Source organism: Oryzias latipes, chromosome 6 (assembly GCF_002234675.1).
Source record: "Oryzias latipes chromosome 6, ASM223467v1".
Lineage (NCBI taxonomy): Eukaryota > Metazoa > Chordata > Actinopteri > Beloniformes > Adrianichthyidae > Oryzias > Oryzias latipes.
Genome location: NC_019864.2, coordinates 14,104,438 through 14,117,878, shown reverse-complemented (window position 1 = coordinate 14,117,878; position 13,441 = coordinate 14,104,438). Strand labels below are relative to the sequence as shown.

Here is a 13,441-nt window from a genome sequence, read left to right as displayed (position 1 = left end):
TAGTCCTACAAGAAACAAAAGGGAAGGCAAGAGAGAATGCACAAAGAGGAGTTTGAAAGAAAATCAACACATGGCTTCAATTCCCTTCTCTCCACTCCCTCATCAAATCAGTACAATCTTAATTAGGACATTAGGCTTCTCTTTTCCTCCCCAGTTTTTCCATTATGTCAGCCTTTAATGACGTACAGTGTCAAGAAAAAATAACACAGACTACAAAGCTACAATATCGGCTTGTTTTAGTCAGAGTTGGTTAAACAGGCACAATTGATACTTTCCATTTCCATCAGCCACCATTCCGTTATCTTCTCTGCATCATCTGGCTCAAAAGAAGGTACTGTGCATTACTGGAAGCAGAAATAATGGCGGCTGTGTTTATCGTGTCTTGGACTCTGTCCGTTTGGGCTCTGGACCAAAGATAATCTGTCGTCCTGCTGCTGAGTGGTTGACTCTGAAATCTGGGAGTGAAATGCAACACAGAAGAGAGAGGGGGGCAATCAAGCTCAAACATTGAATTTCTAGATTTATTTTTTAACAGTCTTGTAAAACACTAACAAGATCAAGTGATACTGTTAAGACGAGCTCTGACTCTAGAAGTAAATGTGAAAATACTGTAATTTCTGTAAAGTACACTCATTTAGTTTTATATTCATTTTTCTTTGTCTGACATTCTTTCCAAAGACAAAAAAACAACATTCCCATATAGAGGATAAATGTTATTCCTTCCAGACAGGGTTGAAGCATTGGCACACTTGGAACGTGTATGTTGTTTTCATAATGCATATGCAGATCTCGCTGGGACAGTTAAATTACTGTAACTACACGTCTAACCGCTGCATCTACACTGTTTTCACTATGATAAAGCAGAGACACTCGATACACGGCTGACAGATTCCTTCAGTGAAAATGACCAACCCTCCTTATTTACATTCTGCGCAGGAGGCTCTGTGTCAGTAGTCGAGGTTATTCTGCTGCATCAGCAAAATAGCCAAAGTCTTTGCCAGTCCTTCACCTTCACTGAAAAACTAAACCTTGTAAGCCAAATGCTGCTGGCTGCTTGGACCCCCCTGACAATACTAACTGTTCACCCGTCATTAAACTATTTTATATTCCACACCTGCTTGGCATTAGATGCAGCGCTCCGACCTGGCCATGCAAACACAACAGAGCGCCCTTTGTTTGGGCTCCCGAACCATTATGTTGGGTGGGTTAGGGTTCGAGAGAGTTCCAGAAACGCTTTATCAGAAGGAGATAGACACAGTGCAGGCCTTTGTGCTCCCTGTGACACCATGTGCTAACGGCAGGCATTTCCTGCCCTAGAAGGCAGGTTTTACAACATTTAAGGAGTGGTATTTTAATTGGAACCACCTACTGGCTGACACTAGCCTCTGTGGTGAAACCTGGAAAAGCTGTGGAGAGCAGATCTGGAGCCTCCCTGCAGTGTCACACACCTAACTATCCCCTCCTGTAAAATTAAGATGACGTGCTTTTTAGTTTATGAAAGGGTCACTAAATGTGCACCTTTTTTTCTGCTCCCTGTATGTGGCTTGCAGAAGGTTGTCTATGTGGCTGGCACTGCTCCGTCATAAGGGGTAGACATATTTGTTAATGTATCATTACTGTAACACGACATACCACGAAAATACCAATAGTTCAGATTAGTTTTGTTCTGTAATTCATGATGTTTGCATCTAGTAGGTCGTTAATGAGTATTTTCTTGTTACATCTGTGGACTGCACAGTAGGCATGGCCTTTTTTTTTTAACTTTTGACCACTTTTGCAGACCAGTAAGTTATCAATGACAGATGTAAGGAATAGCATCAGTTCCAGTTTATTGTTGCAAAAACAGACAGCAAAGGATTACACTTTTTTTTACACATGTGCCTGACAGTCTGTGTTTCTTCTCCTCCCTTAGAGTGACCTGATATTTTTTATACATATTGGAATATGAATCACTAGGATATAAATGGACCCAATAACCTATTTTTCTCCCTAAGTTTCAGAGAAGCAACATGAAGCTATTTTTAATCTAATATGTTTGATCTTTACAATAACAGTATATTGAATTAACTTTCAAAATGCTAAAAGAAAAACAGAAGAAAAAAGGTCAAAATCTCCAAAAGACTTGATAGGAAAGTTGAGGGTTTTTCTTAGACTTTTGTTTTTTTTCCAATTATGAATTATATTTTATATTTAATTATATTTTATATTAAATTCCGAGGGAATGTGACCCTGTTCCATTTCTGGTGTACTGCCCTCAAAAAAATGTTGATTATTTTTAGTTAATTTCATGGTCATTTATATATATATGTATGTGTGTATATGGAAGGATGGATGGATGGATGGATGTATAGAAAGATAGATAGATAGATAGATAGATAGATAGATAGATAGATAGATAGATAGATAGATAGATAGATAGACAGACAGACAGACAGACAGACAGACAGACAGACAGACAGGGTAATGTGGGCTTGCTGCTTTTTATTTGGCTAACTGCTTAGAGATGTCACTTGCAGTTGTCTTTGTGCAAGTAGTTCTGATGTTGAACAAAAGGCAAACACTTCAGACTTGTACTGAATTAAATGTCAAGTGACATTTCCGTGAACTCTGCAAGCATATTTATGCATAAACAGTTGACCCGTTGCAGACACAGACAGACCTGTGGGATTTTTTCAGCAGACTCCTGGATAGTTTAAATAATAACTCAGCTTTGCTGCAATTCAGTTTTACAATTAGTTTCATTCACATGCACTGGAACAAACAAAGATTCCTCAGTTCACTGCTGCTGAGTGTAAATATATTTTGGAAATGAATAACACAATGAGAAACCAAACATGGGACCCATCTTGTAAATCTTAAAAAAACATGGTGCTGCACTACAGAGAGAATTAAGTTCTTTTAGCAGAGGGCCAAATTAAGAACTCGACATTAGACTGGGGGCCAATTTTGTTGAAAAGAAGCAAGCAATGAGCAAGTGTCATTTGTTCTATTAACCAGATGTTTTCCCAGTTGCTGTCTGAGGTTGCTGCCCAGATCTTCTAGTGGTCTAGTAATTGTATCATTTGACAGACTTAATTCTTCAAACTTTTTCTTTTGCTCTGGACAAACAATGTCAGCTACTTATAATCTTTTTACAAACTCCCCGTCACTTAAGGGGTTGATACTCCGGGCCATTTCCAAGCTTCTGTCACAGCTTCACTGGATTTAGCCATTTTTGTAAACATCTGCTGTGCTGCATAGCCTTGTTTTATGATTTGTAACATAGTGAGGATTTATATTGAATTCTTTAAGCATTGCATTTACCTACTTGCAAAAAAGGCACAGGACTTTATCCATATTATGATACGTTGTTTTGATTAATTTCCTTTTTTCTGTGACTAATCAAAAAATGTCTTCCTTATAGTTGTGGGAGACCATATATCAGACTGAGCCATGGAGAGGGGTCTGTCGATAAGGGAGACAGAATACCACGGTCAGGTACGCCCTCTGACTCACTCCTACCTCCTAAAAGTTTCCCATGGCTGCATGCATAAGTAGAAATGTTACACACTGACAATAAAGACACATATTTTAGCATTATTAGCTTTTAAATTGCTTTAAAGGTATACACATTTTCTACTTCAAGTATATATACATATTGATAATTATACTTTTATCTGAACACACCACTGATCGTCTTCGTGACTTTTATCCACTGAAAATGTATTGTGCATAATTTTCTTTTTAAAATGTTTGGGAAAAGAGTATGTTTTGAATACCTCGCACTAAAGTGTTTTGGGGTTATCTTCGCCAACAGAGGACCAAGTGGTTGTATCTTCAGACTACGACAGCGCGCACGAAGCCAACCATAGTGACAGCAGTGATGTAGCACATACAGAGGAGGACACAGAGGAAGGGAAAAACTCCCAAAATGTCATCCTCCATACATTAATACCTTCTGAGGTAAATTAAGACAAGTGTCCCATTTCAGTCTCCTCAAAGAAAAAGCAAAAACATATCAAATACATTTAAATTCTATAACTTCTTTATGTTTATTATTTAGCTATGAACATTTGATTGATTGACATTTGTTCAGGACAAACCAATTCTGGCCCCAGAGCCATTATTGATGGAGGGCCTGGATCCTTTGCTTGATCAGCTGAACAGTTGGAACTTCCCTATTTTTACCATGATGGAGAAAACGAATGGAAAACGTGGACAAATCCTCAGCCAGGTGAGAATGTCAGAGGGCTTCACTGAGTCACCTAAAAAACTCTTTATGTCAAATTCTAACAGAAAAAAAGCCAAAAACACTGAAAGCAACAAACTTTTTTGTTTGCTTGTTTTAAAAAAAATAAATAGATCATGATACAAGACTAAATGTAATTTGATTAGACCTGTAAAATTAAAAGTGATTAAGATTTTATAACTAAGTTTAGTCGGTCTGCTCTGCTGCTGCGCGGCGTTCACTTGCTCCTGCTTTGTTATGCTCAATTCAACTTCAATCTCGTAAATTTACGACTTAAAATTTCGTAATTTTACGTTTTTTTTTTTTTTTTTTTGGTGGCCCTAAAACTCCGTTGTACTTCTGAATTAAATACAGTTGATAATGATTACCAGTTATGAAACACAAATATGTGGCTGCTTTACCCCAGCACTATTGTTAAAACTATTTTTTTTAAGCCATACATGGTAGGGGAACGATATGATGTCAGTCTGTGCGGGTAATTTAGAAAATCTTCATAAAACTTTGCTGAAAAATAATTAAAAGGAAATTTCTTAACAAGATAAAACCATGTGTATGTTTGAATAATCACAGCAAGAGAAAACCACATATGTTAATGTACAAAACACAGGACAATGTTATGATGATGACACATGCCAGAGAAATTTGTAGACAAACTGGCAGACCAGATGAGTCAGGGAGAAAATCTCAACAAGAGAATGACACAAAAACACGCCTGAAAACACAAAACACAAGTGACAGAAAAAATAACAAAAACCCTCATTCCTCAACAATTACAAAATAAGAACATGTGAAAAAAAAAAAGTTAAACACATGTAATAAAAAGTGGTGTAGTCACCATGATAAATTAATTATTTAGTTCTAAAACATTTCTCATCTCTGAATATGATATATCATAAACATTTATATGATTTTATTTGATTATTTATTTTAATAAATCTAAAACTTGATGCTCGACTTTCTGTGTTGCAGGTTTCTTACAAGCTTTTTGAAGACACCGGCCTGTTTGAGACCTTCAAGATCCCAGTGAAGGAGTTCATGAACTACTTCCATGCCCTGGAGAGTGGTTATAGAGACATACCATGTAAGTGTCACTACTCTTGGTTTAATTTTTACTCTTTATTTGACCAATTGAACTCTGTTAGATGTAAAGAGATAGAAAACTCATACAGGCAGTCCAACAGCACACTCTGCTGGAAATGTTCACAATTGAAGTCCCCCCCCCCCTTGGCTTTGACCCAGATCACAACAGAGTCCACGCCACAGACGTGCTCCATGCGGTCTGGTACCTCACCACGCAGGCTGTGCCCGGGCTGCCCAGCCTCCTCACAGATCACGGCTCTGCCAGCGACTCAGGTGTGGCCACCATCACTCATTCTCTGAAAGATAGACGCAAGAGTCGTTATGCATTCAAAGTCGAGATAAAACAAAATAAATATGTTGTTCTTTTTATATGGTTTATGAGAGTTTACTGTAAAAACTAAACTTGTGCATGATCTCTTCTGCTGCAGTCAGCTATCTCAGTGTTCAGATCATCTTGCCCCTTAGATGTGTAATCTTATCCAACCTTATGCTACTCGTGCTTTTGGTACTTGCATTTAGATACAAAGTACTATTTAAAGTATAGCACAGTGTGTAATTAAGGGGGGATTTGGATCCTCATTTGTATCTCTTACCAGGCCCACCCCTTTGATCCACTTGAAAGTGGATTCAAAAGTTGAAGATATCCCTGAAATGACAGTGTCTGCACACTCTGCATCTAAACCTCCTCACTGTGTCTGCTAGACTCTGACAGTGGAATAACACACAGTCACATGGGCTTCCTGGTTTCTAAGACCTACACTGTGTCAGAGGATGGTTACGGCTGCCTGTCCAGCCTCATACCCGCTCTGGAGCTCATGGCCCTTTACGTGGCGGCTGCAATGCACGACTATGATCATCCAGGGCGGACGAACGCTTTCCTCGTGGCGACCAGCGCCCCTCAGGTACTCAGCAGCATCAAACCACACCTGATTTGGATAAAAGAAGACAGATATTTGTTCTCTTAGTTTGGTGTTGGATACTACAGTTGGACCTTCTAAGAGCACAGCTTCTTGAATTTGAAATTTTAATTTTAAGCTGTTTCAGAATAGCTAATGGTGATGATTTTGATATGAGAGTTTATTTAGACAATGTTCTCCCCTAAAAAAAATGATAAAAGTTATATGATAAGTATTTTATTTTCTGTCAAGTCTTCTTTTAAACCAATGTCTTACTTTTCTACACATTTTTTAAACCTAAATACTTCTAAAGACTTCTACTAATTTTTTTCATTTAAAAGGCATTATTATTTATCCTGAAAACATTTTATAATATAAAACCTTGATACTTTTTTGTCATCAATTTTTGATTTTTTGTTGTTGAAATAAGGCGAAAAGTTTAATTTACAAATATTGTTTAGTATAAACTAACATGTTAGACATCCATAGGTTCCTCACCGTAAACTCAATGGGGAAAGATATTTAGACCAAGTCAACTTTGAGAACTCCATTCATTACAAAAACATATTTGAAATGCTGCAATTTTAAAAAAGCTAACTAATGTTTTTTTGCCAAAATCCTTGTGAAGACGTGAGGGTGTCTGGCTCCAGCACAGAGTTTTTAATGTGAGCCTGCATCTTCAATAACTAGAGCAGGTACAGTAACAAGGAAATGAATCAGTTTTCTCTTTGATTTGACTTAATCTGCAAAAAATTCTTCTCTATTTTAAGTCTAGTGTATTTTATATCCCTCTGCAATGGACTGGCAACCCGTTCAGGTTTTACCTCGCAATTGCTCCAGCAAACCCGTGACCCCTGAAAGGATTCAGCAGCTTCAGAAAATGGATGGATGGATATTTTTTTATCTTAAACTTAAAAATTAGAAAGCCAGAAGATTTGTTTATGTACTTTGAGTTTTATTGAGTTTGACTGGCCCTAAAGAAGCTGCCCATTTTGCTTGCTTACAATGTGATCAGTCATTCTCTGAATGTCTTAAAAAACACACATAAATCCTATACATGTGTTTCTAAATATCATTTAACAGCTGCATTTTAAAAGAAAAACTTTTAGAAGTTTACTTAACGGGTTATTCTAAGGTGGATAAAATAACAGCTGGCGGACACTGTTTTTCATTCTAAACACTTTTCATATATATTATAGCCTCCATCCTTTTTAGTTAATCTTTCATCTTTTGAGAATTTCTCCATGAAATGTTTTTTCTAACTGTGTTTGCAGGCGGTGCTCTACAACGACCGCTCGGTTCTGGAAAACCACCACGCTGCTTCAGCCTGGAACCTCTTCATGTCACATCCTGAGTACAACTTTCTCGTCAACCTTGACCATGTGGAGTTCAAGCGTTTCCGTTTCCTGGTCATAGAGGCCATTCTGGCCACCGACCTAAAGAAGCACTTTGACTTCCTCGCTGAATTCAATGCCAAGGTGATCCAAAATGACCATCTATGATTTTGAATAGAGAAACTTTATAACAAGGAAACAGTGTCTTTGTTTCAGCTGTCCTTACATAGAGGCTGCTCCTTTTGGGGAAGTAAAAAGTAATTCTGAAGAATGAAGAAGCTGCTCAGATGAGGATTAAAATGTCCTTTCAATGAAAATGCAAGGTGTAGTTGGCCTGAAGAACAGAAATGCTGTGAGAACATGACCTGGATGATGGAGATTCCCCACAGAAATACTCCTAAAAGCAAAAGTTACTGGTCAAAAATCTGTTTAGCTTTTAAATGGTCATATTCCATAGTTTCTCTAGATGTTTATGCTGTGCATTTTACTGGATAAATGTTGATCATGTATAATTAAGACCAAAATTATAAGTGTGACCAGTCTGTGCTTTAACCCTAGTGCCATCCTAGGCACTTTGACATTGGGAGTGAGGTCATCTAGACCCCACAAGACAGTGTACTGAACTTTTATCTTCAATGATTTGTGATCTTCAGTGGTTTCCATGGATTACATGAAATCCTCTCCACCTTTATCCACCTTTGTCATGGTAGGGAGAACATATCAATGGTCATCTTGACCCCATAGGATAGCACAAGGGTTAAATGGTACAGTTAACCACAAATAAAAAATATTCTTCAACGTTTATTCTGCTCAAGTTGATACTAAATTAGGAGGAGTTTTGGATTCAGTGGTACGTTCCAAATTAGCGACATATGGGATGAAAGAGTTATGATAACAAGCCCAAATGAAATTATTCACCTGGAAAACAACAACTGCTGCGATGCATCTATAAATTCTCCCTAGATATAAAAAAAAAAATCATTTTTGCTTGATTTTATTAGACAGAGAAAATTCTTGTCCTTACTTCTTGACCTAATGATGATAGATGTTCCAGCTAATCATTAGCTTACCTTTTATATGCTATGCACGTGTTTTTCATGTAAAACAAGACCACTGTGTTTCCACTCTCTTCAGGTGGGAGATGATCCAACAAACGGCATTGATTGGTCCAATGAAAATGACAGGTTACTGGTCTGCCAGATGTGCATTAAACTTGCAGACATCAACGGCCCTCTGAAGTGCAAGGACCTGCACCTGCAGTGGACGGAGGGCATTGTTAACGAGTTCTATGAGCAGGTATGAAGTACCTCTATGAGGAACTGAAGCCATGTTTTTCCCTTAAACTAAACAGATGAAGCATCAGTGTTTGCATGATGACAAAGTAATATGGACAGCAAAAAATAAAAAAAAACTGAGGGTTTGGAAAAATGGGACCTCTAAAGACAGCACAATGCACTCCAAAAAAAAATGAAACAATATTTTCTTCCAAAAAGCTCAATCCAGGGATTTTTCGGATGTGTCAGAATTTAAATTGAGTTTACGATAAATGAAACAGTCAAACAAAATAACTCAAACAATCAAAGGATTGCTTCCACCCCTGTGGTGCTCGCTCAGAAATCACCTGTTTCTCAAAAAGAAAAGAAAAGCTGAGATTTGAAGAGTTGACAACTGCAGCTTCTCCATTTAAGCAGAAAAACCTCCAACCATTTTTGAGCTGTTTCTTTTTTTAAATTGCTATCAGATTAAGAATACATGAAAATCTGATAGTAATTGGCAAAGAGTACTCAAATATCAACTAAAACGGTTTATAATTTAAAGTTTGTGTCTTATCCTTTGCTTAGGACTCAAACTAGTTTTTTTAGGATGTTATCCAAGAAAACATTTTAAAACACCTCATGGATGGGTTTATATTGCATGACAAATTAAATACTGTTCAAATGTCCAAATATAACTGGGTACATTTTTGAACATTTCACAATAAATTGTGATGCGCTAAGAAAATCGTGCCTTAAAGCATAAATGCTTCATTGTATTACAATACTTAGTCATTCTGGACAAAATAAACTGTTTAAGGTAAAACTATTTTCCGTTTTGGACTCAAACTTAGAAAAAGTTTGGGTCAAGGACACAAATTTACATGAAATAATTTCTTTTAATTGACTCTGTTTTGTCTAAAACCCCCTTGTACTCATTTATAGTTTTGGACTATTCTTCTTTATTGGATTTGTTGGCTTAATATGCTTACTTTTCCGCAGCAATATTTCAGGTCATTGAGGTATTAACATAGTCCTCCTGTCTCAAAGTTTTATTTCAAGAACCAGACTCTTCCATGGAAGAAAATCTTTCGTAGATCTGCCAGTGCTCCTGTGGTAGTTGTTATTTTTTAATCTTTTTTTTTTAACTCAGTTTACCTAAATTTGAACTCTTATACAGATAGGTCTACTTCATTTTACCAACTTTTGAATTTACCTGGTGCTCTCTCTCCTGAGTTTCTCTTGAGGCCTCTATAAAAAAAGAAATTTAAAAGGTTTTTGTGTTTATATATATATATAAATGTGTTTTCCTTTCTTCCATTGTTTGGGTTGGATGTCATCACACACCTTAATGCACCAGCAAACTGCAAGGACCTGTGGTCACACTCGATGATGATCAATTATTGGAGGGGATTTGATTAGCAGCACATGCAGTTTAATCTTTTAATTCCTGTAAAGCTGTTAGGATGTAAATGAGTTTTTCACGCACTGTTAGTGCAGTTTAGCTTAGTTCATCTTAATTAAATAACGATAACATGCACAGTGCTTGCATAGATTCAAGAGCTGATATAGACTAGAAACAATAAAAGACAATTATTTTGCAGTTATTGCAGTTATGACTGACATAGCTGTGCTTACAGTAATTATAACTTCTGTCTGATGTACAGTTCTCATACTATTCACATCCGCAATGATCATTCCTTCGAATTAGCCCTGAATTATGGCTGTGATCAGCTAATTCTAAAAGTGGGAGTAAATCACTAATGTGCAAGTTGCATACAGGTCTCAAATCTTGCCCTTTAAATATTAACCAAGTTGCAAGTGGTTGTTAAAAGATCAAAATAATTCAAGTCATCTTTCAGGACAGGCAAATCACATGTTACGGCCAACAAACAGGTCAAAATCAGTTTATTTGTGCAGCAAATTCAAAGCAATTTAAGCTCCCTGAAAGCGATTATTAAAAAGCAAAAAACAAAAACAAAACAGAATTCAAAATCTAGTGAAAAAGTTTAGGCTTTCAGTGATGCACACCTCTGAACAGCTTTAAGTTGTAGAGGAGGAACTAAAAAAGACTTGATATTTTAACCCATAATAAAGCATCTACAGAAGTATAGAACACCAGGAGGGTATTTAAAATAATAAAAAAAGCAGAAAGAAATTGTGAACTACATTTAAATGTGACCAAATTTGATTTCAAAAACAGTAACATATTTAGACAGAAACTTAGTACTGCAGTGTTTTGTTTTTAAATTGCATAATGAAACAAGAGTTGCACAAATCTTTAATAAATCAAAAATGGTATAGTACAAATACTGTAATTCCCTTGTGTATTTACAAATTTATTTATTTGTAACATTTTCTGAAAGAGTAACACTTATCACAGATGTTAATAATTGGCATAAATCTAAAAACAGTTTGGTGCATTTTGCCTGTTTTCTAAAGACACAGCTAGCCTGACCACATTTTTCATGGTAAATGGCGTATACTTCGAAGGCCCAAAGCGCTTTACAGTCACACTCACATTCACCCATGCACACACACATTCACACACTGATGGCGGCTCTGCTGCCGAACAGTGGTGCCAACCTCCCACCAGAGGCAAGGTGGGGTTCAGTGTCTTGCCCAAGGACACTTTGACACATGGGCGTGCAAGGCGGGAATCGAACCTGCAATATTACGATCATGGGTCGACCGCCTTACCGCTGCACCACGGCCTTTTTTATGCAGTGATTCTTCACCATGTTTTTTATTTGTCTATTTAGGGCGATGAAGAGTCGAGCTTGGGCCTTCCTGTCAGCCCGTTCATGGATAGAAAAGCACCGCAGCTGGCCAAACTTCAGGAATCCTTCATCACACACATTGTTGGACCCCTTTGTAACTCCTACGACTCAGCTGGACTCATTCCTGGAAAGTGGGTGGAGCCCAACCCAGATGAAGAAGATACTGAAGCTGCAGAGAATGATGAGGATGAGGAGGATACCGTAGAGGAAGATGCATCCTCCAGCTCAGAAGTTTCAGGTAAGTATCATAAACCAAAAAAATAGGGTGATTCCTGCCTGATAAAGAATGTTTTAAATTAACCTTTTTTGGTCTCTGTTTCCAGAAAAAGCAACTCTAAAGAAGAGGAGGAAAGTATTCTGCCAGATCACCCAGCATCTTCTAGAGAACCATGAGATGTGGAAAAAGGTGATCGAAAAGGAGGAAGAGGAGGCCCAGAATGCGGGCCAAGGGACCGATTCTGTCCATTTAAACAATGTATCTGAACCTATTCTGGTTATTGATGAGGAGGAGGAAGAATCAGGAAGCAAAGAGGAGCAGGTGGAAGGAGAGCGACCAGAGGAAGAGGTAGAGGAACCTGGATTGGCCGTGTAAGGGATTGGCCGAGAAAACTCAAAACCTCAAGAGGAACTGAACGAGGGAGATCCACAGTGAAAGAGCAACAGACAGAAAACGATGTGAAAAAGTATTACTTTTGTTTCTTTTTTTGTTTTGTTTTTTCAAACCAGTCAACTGACTCCTATTTCTGCCAGTACGTTACTTAGACACAACACTGTAGATGTTTGGAAAATGCGTGCCTATACAGAAAAACAAGAAGACAGGGTCGGATTTCTTGTGCTTTACACATTTAATCGAATTATACAGATTCATAAGAGACTTTCTTTACTGCAATAATGAATTATTTATGGTCTTTGGGATGAAGATGTTGTAATACAAGCCTGCATACATTTGCTGCCAATTCACAGATCATTTTATTTGATTGAGGATATACATAGAAATCACAGTTATTTGTGTTCAAATTTAATGTTTTTTTAAGGCTAAAGCGGGCCTGAGTGTACTTTTGTTTCTCCATTTCCCTTTTGGGGCTATAAAGGGAGTTAATTAGCTGAGGAACAATCTTCTTTCAACCTGTGACAAAAATTACACAGGTGGGCTAAAAGCATCCAAAATTAAACATTTAGTCAAATTTTAATATATGGTGTCAGTGGTGAATTAAGACCTTCCGTCCATTGAGCCATTTATTCTAATCACATGTAGTAAGTCTCCTCACATGTTTTTTTATGTTTACTCCATCATGTTGCAACAGAAAAAGAAGTTACCATAAATAGGACATAAAAAAGTTGTTTCTATGAGATTTAGATTTAAATATGTATCCTGAAGTTTCAAATCCAGTGGAATATTATCCCAAATTACTTAAATCGTGAAAAGTCTAATTTATGAGTCTACTCAAACACTAGAATTTTGATCCCAAAATGATAATCCATTTGAAAAAAGTACCAAGTTTTTCGATGTTAAAAACCTGCCTCAAATCATAAATAAGCATACAATCACTTTGAATTTTGTTTAATAACGTTGAAATTTAGTGTATAACCAACAAACAAAAGGTTCAAGTAGAGAGTGAGTACAGCAAAAATTAAGGGATACCAATCATCCTATAGTTTAGTTAGTGTTTTTCAACCAGTGTGCCGCGGCACACTAGTGTGCCATGGGAGATGGTCAGGTGTGCCGTGAGAAATTACCCATTTTTGCTGATCTAAAAAAATTTACCATCTCCAGGATATCAGCTCTTTGTTCATCCCAACAGGCCCTGATAAAACATTGAGTAGTTAGGAATATGAAATATCGTAAAATACTTTTTTCTTTCTGTTTATT

General features: G+C 37.2%; 1 protein-coding gene across 1 annotated transcript in view; it reads left to right on the top strand.

The window, feature by feature from the left end:
• The window catches only part of LOC101156572 (cGMP-inhibited 3',5'-cyclic phosphodiesterase A), an 88,647-nt gene extending 75,445 nt beyond the window's left edge, over positions 1-13,202 (top strand). The window contains exons 5-14 of the mRNA XM_020703908.2: positions 3,404-3,477; positions 3,797-3,942; positions 4,076-4,213; positions 5,198-5,309; positions 5,468-5,581; positions 6,011-6,210; positions 7,479-7,682; positions 8,673-8,834; positions 11,554-11,809; positions 11,895-13,202. Of these exons, the coding sequence (XP_020559567.1) occupies positions 3,404-3,477; positions 3,797-3,942; positions 4,076-4,213; positions 5,198-5,309; positions 5,468-5,581; positions 6,011-6,210; positions 7,479-7,682; positions 8,673-8,834; positions 11,554-11,809; positions 11,895-12,163 (1,675 nt within the window). The 3' untranslated portion in view covers positions 12,164-13,202. The remainder of the gene's footprint in view (positions 1-3,403; positions 3,478-3,796; positions 3,943-4,075; positions 4,214-5,197; positions 5,310-5,467; positions 5,582-6,010; positions 6,211-7,478; positions 7,683-8,672; positions 8,835-11,553; positions 11,810-11,894) is intronic.
• The last annotated feature ends 239 nt before the right edge of the window (positions 13,203-13,441 follow it).